We start from the raw sequence: 24214 nt of genomic DNA, 5'->3' as shown, positions 1-24214 counted from the left end.
CTTATATTAGGGCAGGTTTACAAAATAGTGCTAGGTCTTACTTTCGGGGTAGGTCTTATTTTCGGGGAAACACGGTACAATTTAAAGCTAGGTACACACTTGCAATAATTATCGTTAGAAAATGAACGACTAACGAATATTTTGAACAATCGTATTGTGCACAATTCTGTACATGTTACATGAACAATACGATCGTTCAAATATAATCCACCAATAATGTACACACGCTAAATACGATTGTTTGAACGATGCAGGAAGTGACATGTAAAGGAGAAAGTGTACAGCAGAACCATCCACGATCACTAAACGTCCGTACACACAATAGATAGTGAACGATTGCCGCTCAATCAGATCCACAGGAATGGTCGTTCGTTTCCAGGGACAATCCTCGTTCGTCAGCGTCGTTGTATACTTTTTTTGTTAACGATTATCGCATGATCGGTTTACACACAGCTTAAGACTACACTAACGTCACGCTGCGCCTCCTATGTTTTTCCATCCCTAATACAGTTCGTGAATTTAGTGCAAAACAAAGGCAAAAATTGTCATTCAGAATATAAGAATTTATTGGAATATTATTTTTATTTCATTATTCATAAAAATTGCAAATAATGTTCAAATTTTTCTGTGGACCACCAAAATTTTCTCACAGACCACCAGTGATCCAGGGACCACTGGTTGGCAACCACTGTACTAAGACATTACATAAATGAATATCCAAAAATTTACAGGAGGGAAAAGACAAAAGATTTTTTCTAATACATTCTTTCATCATGTGCTGTCTAAGACAGGAAGTGAAAGGAAAGTATTCCTAAGGCACACGGGGAGCCAAACAAAAATCTGACAGGTTTCAACAATTTCCTGTTCTATCCAAAAAAAATATATATATAGTTACACCTAAAAACATTAAACACTCCAAAATCAAGTAAAGCTGAAATAGACATTCTGGGTCAGCTGACGCCTTAAATGATAATAATTAAAAGTAATTTTTCTTCTACTGCCTTCTGCTGTAATGCCGCCTTCTTCTTCTGAATTTCTTGCTACATCTGAGAGAATTAGTCTTGTGGAAATATTCAATCTAATCCTCTTTATTATTAATTTACAAGCTAATACTTACAGAAAGGCATCTTTTTAAGATATTGGCAGAAAGGCATTTTCTAAAAATAACTTCATTTAGGAATATCATGACTTGTCTGAGCTTTGTGCTGCCTGCTGCAGAGGCAGATATACGTCATGCCCATTTAGAATAAAATATTGATTAGGACAGAAGCAGTATGTTTTGGTGATGCTGCCTGCTAATCAATACTACTGAATTTGCAATGCAAAAAAATCAAATAAACACAAAGTCAAATGACAGTATAGCATATCGACAAAATATATATTACTAAAAACTTCCTCCCAAGAGAGAAAGGACTAGATAGAAATAAGGATGATTTTCACATTATAAACGATAAAAAATAAAACTACTATTATTCATCTTGACAAACATAATTTCTTCAATATATAGCCATTTAATAAAGTTGCTTGGAGGTCAACTAGACAAGACCTAGCAAAAGCAAAACACCAGTGAAATGGCTAAATCCACAGATAAAATACCTATAGATATACAGCTTTAACAGTCAAAAGATTTGTATTTCCAAACAAATTCCTCCATAGGTTGCCAGGGGTTCTTTGAGCAATTTGTAACTCCCAGGTCAGTTTACCAGACACCAATATTTCTTTTTGGCTATCTGTAAGGGGGTATATAATTCCCACTAGTCAGCAATTTAAGAAGTATTCTTCCTACTAACTACAAGGCTAACGTACTATAAGCTTTGAATATATTAGTTAGCATGTGTTCCTTAAGATCTAAAAGTTTTTTCCAAGGATTCCCTTTTATTAGAAAGACTATTATTTTGTGGTAACACACAACACATGGAACACAGTTTATTTTGAATGATAGGACAACAAACACGAGCAGGACACTGGATTGCACATGTTTTTTTACAACACCACAATAGTTTACACCTGTGCAATGTGGTTGTGCAGCTATTTATGAAATTTATTTAACACATAAATATCCCAATTAAGCAATTACATTTCCTGGTTCACAAATTCAGCATCTCGCCTCACCTCTTTACCTCTGGTCTTCTCATTGGACAATGAAATAGAATCATCATTTCTGTCCAGTAAATTATATATATATATATATATATATATATATATATATATATATATAAACAGCTATATATATATATGAAAAAAAAATGCAGACTTTTTTTTCACTGTCACCAGCACCAGACACCTAAAAATCACAATGTGATCAATGGAGCCAAAATGCGTCAACCATGTGTCAACCGTACATCAAAGAAAAAGAAACATTTGTTCGAGGTAGGTGTAAATGAAAAAAATAACATATGATTTCAATTTAACAATAACAATGGGACAGCTTGTCTGTTTTTATTGTTCACAGTCATCTTGGACTATGTTGACAAGCTGACTCAACATCCCCGGCATTTGCAAATCCATCAAGAGTGGCAGGGAAGTGTTAGATCTCTGGCATTCACTTATAAACTAAAACATGGCATGTTTGTCACTGAAAGGTCACCTGTATATGTGATGTACCCTGTGTAGACACACAAGAGCAGCATCTGGGGTAAAGGAGAGCATTCAGCAGACTCTCTAGGGCAGGGGTGCCCACACTTTTTTGGCTTGCGAGCTACTTTTAAAATGATCTAAGCCAAAATGATCTACCAACAATAAAAATTTGGACTTAATAACTCCTGCGCGCAGCGCAGTAGGGTTTATTTTGAACGACAGGGCTCCGTGATTTACTGGCGTTGCCTTTGAGATCTACCGGTAGATGGCGATCCACCTGTTAGGCACCCCTACCATAGGGACTGTATTGGCTCCTTGCATCATCTGTGCCATGTGGCTGTGCTTACAAAGGCTGATTTCTAGTTGGGGTATGAGTTACTGCAATAAGAAAATATCCACGCAAGAGGCAGGGAGCGAGAGAGAAAAGGGAGCGAGCGAGAGCGAGAAAAGGGAGCGAGCGAGAGCGAGAAAAGGGAGCGAGCGAGAAAAGGGAGCGAGCGAAAGCGAGAAAAGGGAGAGAGCGAGAAAAGGGAGTGAGAGAGAGAGAGAGAAAAGGAAGCAAGCGAGAGATGGAGAGAGAGAGAAAAGGGAGCGAGAGAGAGAGAAAAGGGAGCGAGAGAGAGAGAAAAGGGTCTAAAGCAGGGAGGCCAATAGGGACAAACAATATATTATATACTCCCCCATTGAAAATTTTAGAAAAAAGTTGTAGATGAAATCCACCAAAAACACTTGACTTTGAATGAGAATAGTTTTTGCTAATTTTAAATACCTGAAAGCTTTGCTGGATTTCACGAGGTGTTTTTGTACAGTAACATCTGCCTAAATTTTGGTTTGCAGTAATCTTCCATCATTTCCAGAAACATTATTCCAAAGCTGCACATACACACAAACATGTCAGAAGCCTTTGGAATTCATGCACCCAATCCTGCTACAGACTGACATTCCGTGTGTAGTTCAGGATTGAATTCCTATAAGTTTCAGGCAGGGTAAATCTGTGTACAAATGCCACAGGCACTGTAACTGGGCGATCAAATAGATATTTCAAGAGACATTCCTGCTGCCTGAGAGATAAAAGCATGAACATTTAACTAAATATAAAGGTTTAGGTTATGACAATAAACAGATTTCACAAAGAATGCCATTTTAGTAGAAAATAGAACCTGCATACTGCTAACTAAACATCTAAAGTCATATTTTATAACTCTACAAAACATGGCTGTGCAGGTGTAAGAACTGGGTGAATATTATAGACCAATTGAACCTTCTCTTTAAATCCGCTATAAACTTTCCTGGTGCATCAAAACCAAAAAAGTTTGAAGAGACAAGACCAAAGTGGAGATTTTTGGAAACAATACGCAACACCACAACTGACAAAAACTAAACACAGTATGTCAGTATAAACACCACATACCAACTATGAAGCATGGAGGTACTGGAGTAATGATTTGGACTTGTTTTGTAGCTACAAGGCCTGAGCATGTGCAGTCATTAGGCTGACAATGAGTGTCTCTGTATCCCAAAATATTTTAAGTCAAAAGTGTCGAGAGTCAAAAGTGAGGCCATCTATGTGACAGGTAAAGCTTGGCCTAAACTGAAACATGAAACAGGACAGAAAAGAATTAAGGTATTGCAATGGCCCAAACTTCAGACCTCAATCTGATTGAAATGCTGTAGACAGACCTTAAGAAAGCTGTGCATATACAAATGCTCACAAACCCCAAACAGAACCAATGAGACAAAACTTCTCTACAACAATATGAGAGACTGATAAAATCATACAGAAAACAATTAATGTGCTAAAGGTGATTCTACAAGCTAATCACAACGTGTATTTTTTAGCAGGCAATTTTTCACATATGGCTTTGACATTCTGGCTTCACGTTAGAATTGAAAGATGTTGTACTTTCTTTTTCTCAGTTATGGATATATGATATATAAATAAATCGATAGTGGGGCCTTGTCTTTATAAAAATGGACTGGGAACTGCAGTGCTTCTTTTATGGACCAATATATACTAAATACACCTTACCACACCTTATTAGCATTGCTCTAATATCACTCAAACAGCATCAAGTGGTGTCACTACTGATCCCACGCTGATGAAAGGTTCACCTGTCATGCATATCAAATGAAAGCACAACTTCAAATAGCAATCTAAACCGCAGAGAACATGTGCAGTTTTATGAAATGCTCATAAAGCTAGCAAAGACCAAAATCCCATATGTGCCAGAACCCATTGTGTACACATGTATAAAACACTTAAACCATCGGGTAAGCTTTAAAAAAGGATTACAAAGCATATTTAAGCACAACACAGTTCTTCTGACTTTTTAGGAACTAGTGAGCCTCAGAGGGTTGTCCCTATGACATCTAAGGATTGCACTAGTCAGCAAACACTATATGCTCATAATTGACGTGCCACATTCAGCTTGGTAGTGGTCCCTAGGGATCAAACATAAAAGCTCATCACCTAAATCTCCCCCAGCCCCTTCCCTGGCTTCCCATGGAAAAAAAAAAAGAATGCCCAGTGATTAGCACGTATGCCAGTGAATGGTGGGAATTTCCACAATAACGTTAGGGTACAGGTTGCACATAAAGATGCCCTCAAGCGTAAATAAAAATGCAGGGTTTGAGAACTGTAGGAATCACTAAATGCAGTAAAGTGATGGATACCCAGAATGATTTTAGCGTTTTGTTCACCACCTTTAAACCACTGTGCTTAGAGTGCAGCTTACATAAGAAAAACTGAGGTGTCCTATGGTGCAAGTGTATTAAGGCTCACTGTATATGTATGTTGGGGTGCCATGTGATGTGCACTGCGCATGTTAAAACATTTATAGCACAACTACTGGAATTAGCCAAACTGCTTTTTTTTTTTGTTTTTTTTACATACATTTCAATTTCCAAAAGAACAATTAGGCAAAGGAGCAATGGAATTACAATCAGTTTAGTGCATTTATAGTCTACTTGGCTAAAATATGTCAATTTGTTCCTGAAACAAGTGACAAAATTATGAGCAATTTAAAGTGCATTAATTCACAGGCGCCAGTCAGCTTTTGGCATTACTGTCTATACTCAGCTTGAACATGAGAATTTTGCTGAATGTGCAAAACTGTTACAATCTCTCTAAACCCATAGTCCGTTCATTGATCATTACTTGGCCAAATCTGTGAGTACTTATCACCTGTAAACCTGGGGTCTAAAGCTTTATATAGATACCAGATTTTTTTGTTGCCCGAGAAGAAATGTTGAAGCATCTGTACAACTTTCCCCTAAGGACAGGGTCCTGTGATGACTAAATCACCACATAGAGCGATATCAGCTTTGGTAAGGACACAGCCCTTCTCCCCTCTCCATAGGACAAACAACGCTGTCTGTGCAGTGTTTGTATCTTCCTGCTGTTATCTATACACAACTTAAAGCTGGAAATATACAGGTCAATTATTACAATGAAAGGACAACAGGTAGTCACAAGGTGAGCATTTCAAATGCAGCATAATGGAAGCATTAGCGATGGCAAAGGCTTTCCAGAAGGATTTGTAGCCAAAGGAGCATTTAGAGACTGCAGACATGAAATTTGTGGATCTTCTGGTTTGACGATAAAAAAATGAACTGTGATGCTGGTATATAAGGAACATTAGTTCTAGCAAATATAGCAGAATCAGGACTTGACGTGCTGACCTCTGCACAGAGAGCTCCATGCCAAAACCTATTTTCATGAGTAATGTTCCACTTCAAAAAGCAAAACAATGTTATCAAAGCTAGCTCAATATCTACATGGAACAGATACACAATATGGAAATTCCAACCCTCTATCAGTGAATATTTTAGGGCACAGGATTCCAACTGTAGCATAGTTTATTTTACAGTATAAAACAAAGAACTGTAAACTGTACTCATAAGAACCCATAGCATCAAGCTAGCACAATAATGACTATGAGGAAGCTAACAGCCTTGGGCTGTGTTCAGACTGGCAGTGAAGAAAAGTTGCTTTAAAGTTACTGCTTTCTCAAGGTAGCAAACTGCTGCCTCAGGGGAGACACTCCTAGTAGCATCTACACGCAGCAGCTCCATAGAGAATGAATAGGGTGGCAATAAGGGGTACAGTACCGCTTACTGCCGCTAGCAGTCAAATGTTCAAAAACCATTGTTCTTTAAGAACCAGAACTGTAGTGAGGACAACAGAGCAACTGGCAGGGAGCCGGCCTCCCAAGGCAGGTCTGAACCTTGCCTTAACCTTATAACTTACAGCATTTGAAAAATCTAAAGTTTTGATTTGATGACATCATGATGGCCTTTGAATGAATGACCTTTTTGGACCTACGGACTACTAAACTGATGCGCATGAGCGGGGAGCCGTGTGTCAAAGGCGAAGAAACTTCCCCAATAGTGATGTCATGTCAGAAGCCGGCCACTCTCCCACTGAACGTCTGAGACTGTGATGAGAGAGTGGGCGGGTTGTGCAGAGACACAACCCGCCCATGGCTTTGAGCCAGCAATGTCTCCGGTAAACGTGGTCCGCGGCCCTGGCCAGTGCACCACCCCCCGCCGCCCCCAAGCAGGCTTCTTCTCCTGACTCCGCTGGGGGGTCACACTAGCCAGAGCCGTGGAACACCAAAATTTTCTCGAAGACCACCGCTTGGTGACCGCTGGTCTAGCCTACAAAACCTCACCTGTTTAGTTTGACAGTGAAGTCTGAATATTTCAGCTTACTCTGATGGGGCGGCAACAATGCTGAACTGCTCTAAAATTCAGAGAAAGGTAACATACCTTTATCAATGCTGAATCATGAGATCGTGGCTTCTCAATCAGCACCTGGCCACACCTGGTCCTTAACACTGCTTTGTGGACTCCCCCCCCCTATGAATTGTAGTAGAATTTGGAACAATCATGGAAGGTAAGGGATGTTGGAAAAGGTTAGGAAAAAATAGTATACACTGTCATACAAAGGCCTTTAGCTGTAATTTCAAGGAGAACTTCCTTTAAACCCTTTTAAGCTGCTTTTAATCCAGCATCTTTAAAACACTTTGGTCACGAGTATATAAAGTGCAACACCAACGTTACATAGGTTAGGATTATATATTACCAGGACCTTTACATTGCTGGTCAGTAGAAGAGAAAAAATGTCCTGGCAGGGGTGGTTAGTGGGTGAAAAAAAATGTCCCGGTATTGGTCAGTGGGAAGAAAAAGTATCACTGATCAGTAGAAGAAAGATGCCCCGCTTCATTGGAATGTGAGAGAAACATGGCACTATTGCTCATCAGGAAATCAGGATGGTTTGGGGGTATGGACATCATTCATACCACGCTTGCCACTTTCCTGCAGGAAAAACTGAGTTGATGTATCATATTCACAGATTCCCTATTTGGTCTGTGTTGTGGGCAGGTGATACCTCTGCTCTAGGAATTGTATTTATACACCAAAAATAAAGACAGAATGCTTTTTAGCTATAATCACACCAAATGTCTAATTTGTATGTGTTTTGTGTATGATCCGTAATATGATAAATAAATAGAACTTAAGAAATGGTAGCATGTGTTCACACCCATAAGAACGACTCATAAAAGAAAGGAAATAGATCTTAGAAATGAATGACTAAGCTGATCTCCCAGCTAGTAGCCATAAAATGCTCTTCCTGTGATATTCTAATACAATAATTACATCACTTTTCTATGTCTGCTACTTTCTAGTAAAACAGATAAACCACCATGGATGTGTTTGAAGTATCTGCTAAATCATACTGAAAAAATTAGAGTCAAGTTAAGAGTCACACAGGAAATGGTATCAGGAGAAAAAAAGGATGTATGAGATAATAGGCCTGATATATTAAAGGTCTCCAGGACTGGGATGGATTTGGTCCAGGATTGAAAACTTTTGCCAAATAATAGGAGATTACTTTAAGAAATCTATTTTAGGTTTGCCGGATCACTCAGGTTCAAGTCTATCTTTTCCAATCTTGGAGAACCTACATTAGTACTAAAATATAGATGGCTTTTTTCCTTTTTGCATATCAATGCTTTGCTTTTTTGCTTTGTTTGTCATTAACTCACAGTGGAGATTTTATACACAAACTGACATCACGCTGCCTAATAATATGATGAGACAAACATCTGTCCTAATTGCATTTATTAAAAAATGTACCTGTTTTGACTCACATACAAATTCAACTTAAGAACAAACCCACAGTCCCTATCTCGTATGTAACCTGGGGACTACCTGTATGCTAATAATGATACCCCCAAACATGCTTTAAACGCATCTGATAAAAAAAATTAAAAGTGGAATGGCGCTTGTTTTCTAAACCTGAATTTTTATCCCTGAACTGACAGATTATGTGACTTGATCAAAAGGAACTGAAAAACAGCTCTACAAGAGCAGATTCTTATAGTTTTACTTCAGACAGCAGTAAAAATAATTATGCTGTAGTCCAGCACTGTTCATGAAGCTAGAAGGGCCTTTCTAGAGTATTGCAGAGTAGAGGACCAGCTCCACAGAAGCACAGAATAAAGTGTGTTCCTGTGCAAATAGTATATTTTTATATAGCTGACTACAGTTCATCTTAAACTTGCAGTTCCACTTTAAACTTTTGCGACCAGGCCAGGCACTATTGCAGAACTAGACAGGTGTTTTCCCTTAAAGCATTCCTATTTGTCTAATTGCTGTCTTCAGCCATCAATTTGCTGGGATGAGCAGCTTTATTTGCCAGGATACCAGACAAATCCCAGTTTTCTCTGCAGGTGACCTTCATTTTAGTATGGAGGGCAGGGCCATGAAGTGATTTTTTCATATTATCCTTCTACCACAACTATGCTATTTTCCATGCACTGCAGAAGCATGGCACATGTATTTAGGTATCCCATAGATAGGTCATTAGGCAGAGTCACCTAGAGAAATAATTAGAGGTTTACACAAAGGGAGTGTCAGCCTTCAGGATATGGCAGAGGGACAATGGACACAACGAAGACCTGGTTATATTAGAGAGAAAAATCTTTTTCAAGTAAGCTGGAAACACTGTTGCTACTTGATCTGAACTTTCAACAAGAATAGAAAGAAGCAACTCCGGATGTTTCAAACTGAGAAACGATTTTGATGCTTCTGGGAAACCCACCTAATAGTGGGTGATGTCACAAATCATAAAAACAAAAAATAATCCATATTTCAATGGTATAAAAAATGAAAGCATTGATTTGACATATGCAGTGCAGTCCTGGGTTTTACACTAAATAACACCTTCCAATGCAGCAAAGCTTCCAATAACAAGATTAGGGCAGATGAAAGCTCTTGCAGGCCTCTGCTAATAAACTAAATCGAAGGAGCAGTTAAAACATGCCCATGCCTTGGGAGAAATGGAGAATTATCTGTCTGTCAGCACAGATGACTGCCTTCCTCCTGCTCTGGCTGCTGGAAAGCTTGTAAGAGCTTTCACATTCTGAATGTTTTACCTTTTACTGACAGGACTATTGTCCAAGAGTAATATTCATGAGATCCAAATGGTTACCAGACATTCTATAGTGAGAATTTTTTTGTTCCAGAAACATAGCAGCTGCTGCACAGATGAAATGATCACTCATGAATAGCAGTCAGTCTATGAGAAAACATTCAATGAATATGAAAAACTCAAGGACTGAGAAAACAAATATCACAATATATATAACATTATAGAATATATTATAATACTATTATATTATATATATGCACTTTTCTTTGCGTACGTCTACAACAGAAGTCTGTTACCACATGACATAAATTACACACACATCATTAACCACAATGACAGTACTGCTGGCTAGATATATGCCTAGTAATCAAGTCATTACCACAAAGAGTTAATCAGATTTCCCACTATGGTCAGGGAGCAGCAAACACCCCACACTATACACCCACTCAGCTAGCATGTAGTCATATCCCCATTTCCACGACTAAAGTAGCAGGCGGCATTTCATTGCCTCGGGCATTGCAATTTTCTTTTTAACCTAAACCTCCATCTAACCCCAAACACAAGCCAGAAAAATTAGCCCAACCACTGAACAGGTATGTAGCTGCCAGGGAAAAACAAAGAGGAATACCATGGAATGTCATTTGAGTGAAAGCTCAGAGTCTACTGGGCCTGCCTGCATAAATGTGCAAGATGGCGGCACCCAGCAAGGATTTTGGATGTCTATAAAGTGGGGAGTTACAGGACAACATGCATGAAATGAATGCTCTGGCAGTAGGGTCTCTTAAAACTCCACTAGCCATCACATGTAATTTAATATGATCACATAACCCCAGGCCGGATTCAGAATAACAATTTTCCCCCTCAGCAAAACAAAGCAGGTGTAAACACGGGAGAACAAGAGCTTACACATACTGATTTTCAATTTTAAAAACTGTGTTATTAAGCTATGTGCACAGATAACGGTCACAAACGATCCTGGATGAATGGACAACACACAAATCCACTTTACATGTGCAATCAACACAATCATCACAGAGCCCAGCAAACCGCTCTATTGACTGCAGATGGGATTGTTGGAAGATTGTTTATATTACATCACTTCCTCCTGTCCAGCACATGCGTGTCTAACATCAGTGATCTCCCCAGATCCTTTTAGCTGGGTGCACCACCCAGCATTTTTCAGTAACCGCCCGGCTATTCGTGGGTGGTTGCTGATGAGTTGGGTCACAATACAGGGGCCGCCACCGCCTACAGATTCTTCCCACCCATCTTAAAGAAAATTTGGGGGAGAATACTGAACAACATCTGCAGAAATGACAGCATATACCAGAGCATCAAAAGAACAAATCCATCTTCATAGATCTTTCACCATCCTTGGACTTTTTTTTTCTCTGGTCATTTATTTTGAAAAACAATTATCTAACATGCATACACAGCTTTAGCACAAAGTAGAAGTGGGTCAGACACAAAAAGTTTTGTGGTATCGCACATTGGACTGTATATAGCATGCTTTTCATAGTTCAAGTAAAGTAGGCAAAACATTACCTGGTATTATTTACCATTGATATAAAACCTAGACGCAGGAGTTAATCTGATACTAACAATTCACTGTAGGTTAATTATTCAGATGCCTAAGCATTACATGACAGTGAATAAATTCTCCACCAAAAAATGTTTGGTGAAAGTATTCAGTAACACAACCTAGAAGTCCTTAGATGTATTGGCTGAATTACTTTTCAATTTTTAGACTAATGCTAACAAATTTAGGCTAACAGGTACAGAAAATTTACCCGTTGATGCTGCAACAAGTAACCTTGTAAATTAACTTCTGGTACAGGTATATCATTACGTGAAAAGGGAAACATGCTTGAAAATTTAAAACAAATCCAATTATGATATCTGAAGATTCAGCTGTCATATCTTACAAGATCTTTGGTTTACATATGATTTAAATCAATGGCACATTGAGAACTTAAGAACTGTCTACCATGAACAAATAAAAAAATGGCTGGCACTTTTTTTTTTTTAAGAACAACTTTTGAAATGTTTATTCTTAATATGACCCCAAAGAACCTCACCGACAAACCCTTTATTGCAGTACACTGAAGCACATGGTTACACACTGGGTTACAAAAAGTAGCGTATGCCCCTCTTTTGGTGCATTTCAGTTGACTGTAATTTGTTGTATGTAAAATGAACAATGATCTGCTCAATGTAGAAATCTGACTAATGGACTGATTGTTCACCAAACAAGTTGAATATTTCATTAAATTGCTCATCATCATATGTTTAAATGTTCTTTCATTGTGTACGGGAGCCTTTAGATTTAGTACATCCATTGACCGTAGCCTGTATAATAGCAATCTTTCACTTGTGTATTCCATCCTTCTCGCCATTTTTATGAGAGTCTCCATTAATATGGGTAGTAAACCACTTACATGTCAGAGGACATAATTACATTCTTCTACTTCTTCCTGTCCATCAACACAGCTAATTTCTTGTAAACATTACTAGTATGAAATGGCAGTGTGAGCCCCAGGTGTGATTATTTAAGAGGTATAGAAACATTTCATCATGCATGCTAATAGCAGGCAAACAGGAGCGCAAGGGAAAACACCCAGAGATTATAGAGTCCTGATTCACACACAGCCAATGTCTTCTAACCCGGAATTACACAAACACCATATGCTAATACAGGACCAGTTCAGACACCCAGCAGTGCTAATAAAACACCACTGATAACATTGACTTTTACTCCTCCTCATCTTCCTAGACACATTACACGTCACGTCAGCATGCCAGCCATCCAGCTTATTACAATATAATACACACCCAAGGGACCAGCCTCGTAATATGCCTGTAAATCATGCTGTCATCACACAATAACCTCACACTTCTCATGCAGCTACTGCAACGCATGCAGAAAAAACTACAGCAGCACCAATAAAAAACATATATACAGAAAACTTTACTAATCAACTGGTCACATATTCCATAACATAATCCCAGTGCAAACCCAATAAAAAGACCAAAATGGCATCTGAAGAAGGCAACAAGTACAAACCTTCCTTCATGGACTTTATAAGCAGCAATCTTTGTGTCTTATGGTCATTGTTCTTTTCAAGCATAGCACACACATACAAATTTGTTGAGAATTTACACGACTAGTGCGATCATTTTTCCATATACAATACGTGTAGGATTGTGAGGTGGGGATTGGGGTGATCCAATAGACAGATGGGAACTGTTGATCACATTTTCTCTATCAATTGAACAGCTTGTGTACCTCAATCGATATCAGTTGCTTATGATCGTCAACTGAATGTACTTTAGATCCAATCATTTTAATAAAATAATGTTCACTGAAAGTAAAAAGTAAAAAAAGTGTTTTGTGTGTAATAGTCCTAAACAGTCACAAGGACAGAATACACAATAAAATTTATAATGCAAATCCTAACCTATAATAACCAGTGCTTTATCCACTGAAAAAGCAACTTGCAAATAATATATACATGGGGTGCTTCCTAATAAAAGGTAATCATTAGAATGTTTGAATTTGGTAATTGTATACATACAGAACATTTTGAATAATGATTTACTGATCACAGTAAGTACTTGTGTACACGGCAAGGAGTGTACATTATATGAAGGTCAGACTCCCACTTACCTCAATGGCAGTATGTGGGTGAGAGTTCTCAGGCTTCCCCTGTCTTACATACCACCATGTTTGAATACAGCAGCCTTCCTTTTACACCAATGTTCCTCTACACAAACACTTAGGATGTATTGGGAACTATTGGTATTGGTGGCATTACCGTGCGATATGTGGATTGTGAATTGCCAAGCAAACCAGTCACCCATTAAAAAAGTCCAACATAAAATACTGAATGCTGCATGTTACACTATTCATTTATAAACATAGACCTGTGTCATAGAACTATTTTCTATATACATGTTAGAACTTATACACAGAGGCTGGAGATGAAAATATCTGGCTGTATGGCAATATTTAATTACAAACATATGAAACACGCATGTCTATACTATTTTTATAACAATGCAATATTCCAGCACATGGGGCCTCCTCCTTTGTTTCAGCCAAAAATTCTAATAAGACCGGTCTAATAACTTCCACAGATGAGATTCCATATGATAACTTAGCTTAGAACGTAGCCTGAAGGGTGTCTGGGTACAAATCCAGCTACTATTTTGTAACAAGACTGCGCAGGTTTCATACAGAAAATAATATTCTACAACGTAATAATTCTGAGAACAATAGCAGTAATAAAATATAAAACCTAACGGGCTTGAAGAGCTGAACATTTCCCAGCCAGTTCTATAAGTGGTGGTGGGGTAAGGAGGCTGGTACCAATGCATATTTGGGACAGTTAAGAATTCAGAATAAACGGTTTATTATATGTGTATCCTCTCTCTTTTGCATCCATGCTATCCACCCAACATGACCTCAGATCAGTGGGACATCCCTGCCAAATACTTATCATCCTAGAAGGAAATGAGTTCTCTTTTGGGACCTATGAAGACGAAGCCATACTACCGTAGGATGCTACAGCACAGCCTACCATTACTGTACAACATACAAATGCAGACTGAGTGAAATTCACTGATTAATACCAGTACAAATATACAAAGTGTACATATTGTGTCTCAGAATGTCCCTGGTAACACATCATCCAGCAGTTTATCTGTACCAGGTGTTTACTAATGAGAAGCTGCAGGGCTGCAATGGATGGCAAATACAGGATATAAGAGGCATTGAATTCTTGTGTAGGGAAATCCCAGCTCAAACATTGAAATATTGGCTTCATCACACTACATACATTTGTCTAATGATTTACTTACATACACAGGTATACTATTAACCTAGAAGACAATTACCAGACTAACATGTGTTTATATTGTAATATATCAATTCTGAGGGATCTTTCATTCATATAACCATGTCACCATGTAAAATGAAAAAAAAAAAAAAACAAAGATAACACATTGATGCCCCATAAAGAACTAAAGACTACCACGCCATACACACTGCAGAAATCCAAACACAGTTTCTATGACTGTCAGGTCCTCAGTCCCCGGGGAACCAGAGGTACCAGGGTGCTCAGATAATCCACCATTTCCCATCAGCTTTAGGTTTGCCCATGGCCGGGCTTCTATACGGAACGACCCCATGGCCGCGCTTCTATACGGAACGACCCCGCTTCTATACAGAACGACCCCCTGGCCGGGCTTCTATACAGAACGACCCCCTGGCCGGGCTTCTATACGGAACGACCCCCTGGCCGGGCTTCTATACGGAACGACCCCCTGGCCGGGTTTCTATACGGAACGACCTCATGCCCGGGTTTCTATACGGAACGACCCCCTGGCCGGGTTTCTATACGGAACGATCCCAGTCCATTTTGCACATTACGCCTCCTGCTTGGCACACATGCATTCATTCTACAAAGCCATAGATTCAGAGGGATCCTCTTTGTTCCAGCAGCAGATGGAAAGCTCAGCCACCGTCTATTAATTACCATTTATTGATAAGATGCCAACACATTCCACAGCACAAGAAGCAGACAAAGGCAAACCATGCAGAAATCACAGAGCTCTCATCATGCCATGTGATTGAGGGAAATAAGGATGTAAAATGGTTAATAAGCTACAAAGGTGAGCCAATGCCTGGCAGACACAATGCACCATTAGGAGTCCATACAGCAGCAATATAACATTGCTGGGACCTCCATAGGGCCTGACCTCTCACCCCTCCATGAACTGACAGCTCACTCAGGTTTGTCAGTCTTTCATCAGAAATGAATGTGCGGGGACATTGGCTGGTGACAACCCCTCAGTACAAAGGTTTTTTGGCTTGGCAGTTGTCAGGCATCCATTGAGCTGCTATGTCCCTAGCAGGCCACCATTCATTCCTTGTCAGTCCCCTCAGAGGTGCTGGATGTGACCGGCTCAGCCTTCTCCATAGCCGGGGATGTCAGCGCACACTCACCTTCTGACAGCTCGAGCTCCAGCTCTGCCAGCTGCTCTCTCACCTCCTTCGGGAGGGCTGATAGGTCGAAGCCTCTCTCCGCCATGGAGCCGGCCGGGTAGACTCTATGAAGCCCAGAGGTTTGAATTACCGGAGCTCAGCGCATAGCCCTCACTACGGCCGCCATGCCAGGCCCAGCCTTACGTCACATGACCACAGAGCCGCACATAGACATCCCGGCTGACAGCGTGTGCACTGACCCCTGCTGGGGTGTGTCGCTACTGCAAGCCGACTGAGGAGCTCCCAGGCGCTGTAGATCCGGGACGTCACTGCCACCTATTGTACAATCTTGGAACTTCGCCTTCCACTGTCAAACTTCAAGTGCACCTTTACTGCAATTATTTCTAAAACTGGGCACAGTGCTGAATTATTTATAAAACTGGGCACCAAATAGGAGCAGAGCTGTAAACTCTGTCTAGGGTTGTGATTCAGAAAATAATAAAGAAGATCAGAAAAACAACCTTGAAAGATGTATATTTAAGGAATTTACATCAATCCCCTGTGTAGGTCTTTTTTAAAGTGGATCTGTCCCCTATAGCAGAGGTCTCCAACCGGTGGAGAAAATTTTGGTGGCCCGTGGCTCTGGCCGGTGTGCCTTCCCCAAGTGTGGTCCTTCTCCTGATCCCACTCGAGGGCGTACCGCAGACCACGTCCCCGTATGGATTCCAGGCTTGGGGCGGTGGGCGGGTTGTGTCTCTGGCTCAAACCTGCAATGGGGGAGTTGGCGGGTTCTGGAATCATGACGTCACCATGAGGGAAGTATCTTCCCCTTTGAGTGACACAGGGTTCCCTGTGCAAGCGGGGTCCAGAGCAGGTAAATTTAGTGGTCTGTTGGTCCGGTTGGTGACCACTGCCCTATAGCATAAAAATTTAAAATTTGTAACCAGCCAGGTCCTCTGTTGCAGAAGGAACAGGCCATGTCCCAACTAAAATAAAATAAACTTACCTTCCTGCAATTTTTGAAATACCCTCACCTGACCCCTCTCTGTCATGGGTCATCCTCTTCTTCTTTCCAGCTTTCCTGATCTTCCACCATCCTGAGTGGCCAGGTCGGGATGATCTAACTCCCAAGCATTCTTGCAGGAGTTCATTCAGTCCCAGCAGCCTCAGGGGGTCGCAGTTGTTAAAAGAAGACAGCACACAGGCAGGTAAGTACGTTCTACAGCAGAAGCAGCATCCCCTTCTCTTTTCTTCAATAAAAACCTGCCATCTTCCAAAGGTTCAAAATGGAACTACAGCGCTGCTTTAATTAAAAAGATCTTTTCAATAAGTTTAAAAATTGCAGGCACAAGTATATTTTAAATGTTTTCTTCTTCAGCCAATCCCAATCAGGGTCCCCCTAGAGGTTTCTCAGGGTGCCTTAACCTGGGATTCATTGACCTCATATTTGATGAAGCTTTCTTAGGTCTGGGGCAAAACCATGTGAAATGCCATGTGGAAGGGCCACCTCCTGCATGACACTGATGATCTACGCGATGATCTACACGTTTACATTTTAAGTGCTTAAAAACCCTGGGAAAAGGTCCCATTGAAGTCAATAAAGACATTTACCTGCTTTTTTCGGCGTTTTCAAGATTTAACTCAGAGTTTTATTTTGGTAAATGTTGCAACCAACGTTTAGGATAAAGCTCATAAACGTGCCTCAAGGAAACGTCCTGGTGTAGATGAGCCCATTAGAATGCATAGAATTCATGGGCTTTAAAAGCCTCAGGTTAAATGCTGGGGAAACAGTCCGTGTAGACTAAGCCTTAGTCATTTCTTCATTGAATTAGGTCATGTTTGATGCCATCCGCCTTGCTGCCTTCTGGTATTGCTGATACCTGTACCATTGTTTTTGGGGAAGTTCCACGTGCCTTGCTCATGGATTGATATTGATGTCTCACCTTTATTCTGAAGAAGCGGACTTCCGCAAAAAATGTTAAATCTCATGTTGAGACTAAATAAAGTGATATCCAATTACAATGAATGTTTGTAGAATGCTTGTCTTGTACAAACTTATATTGTTTTATTTTAATTGGATGTAATATTGTGAATACTTGACCATATGAATATAGATACTGTTGAGATTATAAAATAAGATATATTGAGTTATTCTGTGCCTTGAAAGTCGCACCTTTTTTGTTTTTTGGTTGAATTCTTTATATGCATGGGGATGTGGTACACTCACATGTGGCATTTTGATGTTGGAAAACATTAAGGACTATAGATTAAATGCTGTAGAGTAAAATTCGAGTGACATCTCATCCAATATAGCGGCACTCAGCAGCAGTCTCTGGCCTTTAGGATGTTTACACAAGGGAAGCTTCTACAAATAAATATCATGCATAACATTTGTTAAATGCACATATAATGTCTTGGGATGGCCTGGCGACATGGTTTCACATTATTCTAATATGCAATCATTTTACTGTTGTCTGTAATATAAAATTACTATTTTAGACAGTCATAGGAAAAAATATTAGACATGAGGTTCTTTCAGCATATTTAAACAAACATTAGGTCTTAATTCAAAGATTGTCTTTGCAGAAAGGTGATAAAACTGAACAAAATTGACAGTTCTATTTGTTATACGGGGAAAAAAAACTAATCCTCAACAATTACAACAAATTTATGATATTTAAAACAGGTGTTCTAGTTTAAGACATTAAGAAATGTATTGGTTGAACCTGTCTAATCTAAACCTCAGATATTGACAGTCTGGGTTTCCTTGCTAATAATGCATGTGGTGTCATTATGCCCAAATTAAAAGAGCTCTCTAAAGCCCTTAGAAAGAACACGGTGCATGCCTATGAATCTAGCAAGCGACTTTACAAGATCACCAAATTATTTCAGCTTAATCATTCCACTGCAAGAAAAATCATTTGCAACTGACATACATTTATAATTACTTCTTTTGAGTACATGACTGGCTGGCCCACCAAATTCAGGCCAAGAGCTGCCTGTAAAAATAGTCTGCAAAAACAGCAGATCCTGCAGGTAACTCTTGCAACAGTTGATGTCAAAGTGTGTGGATCTTTAATTAGAGTGACTGCAAGAACAGGTAAACTCCTGGGGTACCAAGGCAAGGATGCCAAAGTGTGTCTGTCCCCCTGGCTCTTTAATTTAAGGATACAAAAAAACCTTAAAGTGGTGAAGCTAATAAAAATAATAAGGGTTATTAAAACCCAACACTAACACAGTATATTTTGCTACTTTCCACCCCATAGCATTTCCTTCCGTAATCCATTCCTTTTATTCTCGTCTTCCATCCCCATACATTTTATTAGCAGACCACTCAGGGGCAGGGAGCAGCCCCTCAGAGACCCATAGACAGGTCCCCCAAATACAGATCATACAGTAATAGAGCCCTCAGGGACAGACCTCCAGGGAGTGCACCTCAGAAAGAGAACCCTCATGTACAGACCCCTCCACCAAAAAAAAGAATAATTACAATTGTCCCTGAAATAACTTAAAACTGACAATTATAGGAACCTATCTTTTTTAGCTCTGTATTTTGGGTCATTATCCTGTTGGTGGATCGTTGCTTTCTAACATTTTCTAACTTTCTAACATTGTGCAGTATGTTCCCCTCCAGATTGTCTTGATAGAAAATCTTGAGATTTCATTGTTCCTTGTAAAGACTTAGGGCACTTTATGTCAGACACAGCAAAACAGCCCCAAAACATATTCAAGCCTTCTTCATTCTTGGATCTAAAGCTGCCAAAATGCTCCAGTTTTGTCTAATCTGCCTAAAGGACATTCTCCCAAAAGCATTTTGTTCTGTTAATATGTATTTTAGCAAATTCCAGTCTGGCATTTTGAGGAGTCCTCCTGGGTCTTCTTTCATTGAGCCCACTGTCATTCAAAAAAAAAAATAGGTGGTGCAATGAGACACTTATGAACTTAGACCTTGGAGTTCAGCTTAAAAGTTGACCATAGCTTTTTGCCTACTATGAGGTCATTTGTGGCCATGTCCAAGGACATAGTCCCATGTACTTGAAGCTTAATATTTGCAACTGTTGCTACTGGAACATCAAGCTGCTTGGTGAGAGTCTTACAGCCTTTGGTTTTTACATATTTGGTTAGAGGTTCTTCTTCTCCTTGGAAAACTTTATTTTTTGCATTTTCTGGTCCATAATCATCGTGGAACATCATATCAAACAAAAAAGTGACTTATTTTCTCCATTTAAATAGCCTGATTAATGACATGTGACATAAATGTTTGTTTTTTCAAAAAACACATTCTTACACCTGAGTAGTGATCACATTTAAAGGTATATTCACAGGAAAGCCTGTTATCCATAGAACAATAACATGGAATGCAATCCCATATGCATAGAGTATTTACTTTGCCTTCATAGCTCAGCCTTTAGCAGTTTTAGTAAGTATGTATATTTGTATGGTCGTCAGGACAGAGATCAAATCAAATCCAAAGCAAGAAATAACAGAGTATGTATTACCCAAGGGGAAAAGACGTACACTCCAATCAGGTTTAAGGAGAAATGCTCTGCAAATTTGTAGAAAGTTTCACAGATAAATTGGGTTGCAGTCCACAAGTTACACTATTCTTTTCTCCTGACAAACTAAGTTTTGAGAGTAAGCTCTCCCAATGTGTACCTAATTTAGTAGTCATGCCTACTTCTAAATCATCCTCGTGTACAGCCTTGCTTAATGATTGAGAATCCCCTATTTCTGTTTAATATTTGGATTCTCTTTATAGAGGTCTTGTAAACTGGAGAAACTTGTGAGTGTCTGCAGGTGTTTTCTACGCATTGTGGGTTACATTTGGATTCCTTTTATCTTCAATGAAATGTTAGTGCAATATTTTTTAATTATTTAAAATAAAAATATGATAGGCAGGGACTGCACCTGAGGGTTTATTTCTACATTTTTCTATTGATTGGAACTACAACTCAGAGTTTGGAGATGATAATTGATAATTTGGATATGATAATTAACTAGTACATTAAATATTGGAATCCCCCTACCAGTGGGTTATTTTGTTTCTACCCCCATATAAGGTAAAAAAAAAAAAAAACTACTGAGCCAGCATTTATTACAAAGACCTGAAATGGAACTTTTTATCCGAAGTTTCCATGTATTGTTATGTTTTTGGAGTGTTAAATATGAAATTGACATCTATCTTCTTCCTATCATGTAAGCTTTTCCCACAAAGTGCCATATTTAACTTGGCCATTTGTTATTATTCCCGGATGGTCCATACTGTACTCACACAAAGTATTTAGAATTTTTCTAACCAAAATGACTGACAGCAGGATTCATGAGAGAGCAATAGGAACATGAAATGCATGCAAAGCCAGTGTTCAAGATAAAGGTACAAAAACTAAATTGCTTTGCTCTCGTCAGTATGGCTTATCAAGGTTGCTGCACTTTACCTGACAATTGTTGATACATATATGGGAACTATCCTGTGAAAAAAACAGCAGAAGAAAATCACTGCCTTCATAAGGAAAGTTTATTTCACATATTTTGTTACTATGGGCTTTGTAAAGCATAATATGTTGGTGCTTTATCAATACAAATTAATAATAATAATTTTGGAGTGAAACTTGTTACCTATGGTCAAGGCTACCTTTGGTCCTAATACCCACAAATTGATGTTTGAGATAAAAATGGATAAAGAGGAAAAATCAGTTTGGCTTTTGTTTAAGGAAATGGTCACCCAAATCCTTGGTAACCATATGGACCGAAAGTTTGGGGCCATCATTAAAAATATCTTAACAAAATTAAAAGAACTGAGTTGTTTAATGAGCCTCAAGTAGCATCTCCTCCACTCTCAGTTGGACTACTTCCCATAGAACTTGGTTGCAGCAAATGAAGAGCAAGGTAATCAGTTCCATCAAGATATCAAGAAATAGAAAGGAGGTACCAGGGGTAGTGGAATGTTAGCATGATTACTGACTATTGCTGGGGGCTGCAGTAAGAATCTGTGGACAAAAAACGAAGAAGTTTTGAAGGACAACGAAAATACCATTGAGAACATGTGTAGAAACCTGTTTTTTATTACTGCTTTATACTATATTTTTTAGTTTTTACTTGTCCTATTTTGGATGTTTGTCTTGAGAATATTTTAAAATGAGGATTATTTATAAAATTTAAAAGGAATAAGTCATGTAAAAAAAAGACTGAATACATTTTTATCGGCTTTAGAATAATAATTATTTTAAGATTATTTCCCTGAGTTTTTCGGGAAAACCTTGCATTACGGTAAAACAATTGATGTTATTTTTTAATTTAGAGCCCCAGAAAAACATAAAGAACAATTGAAATATAGAATGAAGTCAGTTTCCAATTTGTTGAATTTTGCAGGCCTGTGTTATCCCACCTACCTACATCCTTGTGCATCCTTATGCTAACCTCTATCTAGAAATAAGCTCCCTACCCTGGCAAGACCTCTGTATTTAGCACTAAACTCCATGTGAACATCTTAGCACCTACAGAACATGGAATAAAAACTGTAAACTTGCCACCAAGAAGCTTAAACTAAAACTTCTCTTCATTATGTTTGCTCTGCTTTATTTTGAGCAACAAAAAAAACTTGTCCGCCACATCTCAGTTGCCCAACACTTTGCATGTGTCTATGCTCAACCCTCCTAAATTGCTTTTAATTTGCCCTTCATCTCTGGCTAACTAATTCTTCCACAAATCCTAAATTCCAAAACTTCTTGTGGAAAGTCTAAGACCATAGACCTTGACCAAGACCTTGTGGAAAGTCCAAGACCATACATAAAAAAGTGCCAAAACTATATGGATTACAAACACAATAAAATGGGATTGGCATTAGCAGTCGTCATATCTCATTTAAGTAAAAGGCTCAATCTACAAGCTTTTTTGGATTGTAGTTTTCTGACCTTGAGATACATGAAATAGAAAGTGTCCTTCACTGATTATGGTCTGAAACAGGTTGATCTCATATAGCGAGGGGAATATTCTATTGTTTTAATAATGTTTTTATTGGGAAATTGGACTAAGTACTGAGATTTAAAAAGGATATAGCTAAAATTTTAAGTAAAATAATCAAACAATGCACTGTGTGAGAACACCTTTGCAGTACATTTAGCCTATTAAGAACCTAGATCCATCATCTTGCCTAAAATAATGTAGCAGGCAAATTTTCTAATTTCAGGGGATGGTAAACTACCAAACTTTCGTAATATTTTCAAAGCAAACAAGAACAGGTAGGTAAATCACAAAGCTAAATTCGGCACTTTTATGAACTCTTTAATGTCACGTTAGTAGGTTACAAATTACAACTACGGATGAGTATTCTGCAACTGGGGTGTTGCCAATGACGCAAGTTTGAAACTGCTAGTCATGGCATGCTGGAGAAAAAAGATATGAGCTGCTGCTCAGTCTGCAAAGGAAAGGGTTGGATGCAATACTCCAATTATTCCTGTGGCAAATTCCTGCCAAAATCTCAGGAAAGCAAAGAGAACCTGCTGAGCAGATGGCAGTTGTGATGAAAGTAGGGGGTCACCTGTCCGAGTAATACCAAGGACCACATTAGTCCTCAACACAACTTGCTTGCTGCATGAAGAGTACATATTCTAGACTAGGTAAGTGCAGTAAACCCACACACAGGGTACCTCTGGCACCACCCCAATGCATTACAAAGAAATGCTAATAAAATTAAACTTGGTGAATTAATGTGTTTTCCATCAATGTACACTTATTTCCCCTTCCCTTGTCCTGATCCAATCTAACCCATCCTTTCCTTCCACATATTCATACTTCATGAGATCTAATGGGTGTTGTACTACCATTTATTTATAACCACTGGTGACAAGTTTTCGTTCTGTCCTTTACCTGGAAAGCACAAACCCATAAACGTCTATGTTGCTGTGTTACTAGATAATAGATGAGCCTCAAAGAAGATGTAAACAATGGATCAAACCCCACAGATCCATGCCTGCTTTCTGAATTCAGTAAGGTCTGATATAATACGTGTCACCCGCATGGGACGTATGTAATTTGTGAGGCTAAGATCTAGACAACTGGTTGCAGTGGCTACTTCTGCTATTCATTGTATTGTGGCATGGTGCACAGAATCTAAAAGCTGATTGAAACTTTTAGGAATGGGACAAACTGAAAAATGCTATATTTGTGTAATGGTGGAGCATACTAAAAGCGCAGAAAGGTAAGATTTTGCATAC

The 24214-nt window shown here is 39.0% G+C and overlaps 1 protein-coding gene across 3 annotated transcripts in view; it reads right to left on the bottom strand.

Moving 5' to 3' along the window:
- Window positions 1-16294, bottom strand: part of DIP2B (disco interacting protein 2 homolog B) — a 132013-nt gene extending 115719 nt beyond the window's left edge. Inside the window, exon 1 of one of the 3 annotated variants that reach the window (XR_011920043.1) lies at window positions 16023-16294. Coding sequence is in view for 2 of the 3 variants with exons in the window: in XM_072406788.1 (XP_072262889.1) it covers window positions 16023-16107 (85 nt within the window). In the remaining variant the exon portion in view is untranslated. The remainder of the gene's footprint in view (window positions 1-16022) is intronic. The other 2 variants (XM_072406788.1, XM_072406781.1) reach the window with 2 other exon arrangements.
- Between the last annotated feature and the right edge of the window lie 7920 nt (window positions 16295-24214).

Source organism: Pyxicephalus adspersus, chromosome 1, assembly GCF_032062135.1.
Source record: "Pyxicephalus adspersus chromosome 1, UCB_Pads_2.0, whole genome shotgun sequence".
Lineage (NCBI taxonomy): Eukaryota > Metazoa > Chordata > Amphibia > Anura > Pyxicephalidae > Pyxicephalus > Pyxicephalus adspersus.
This window is presented reverse-complemented; position numbering and strand designations above follow the sequence as displayed.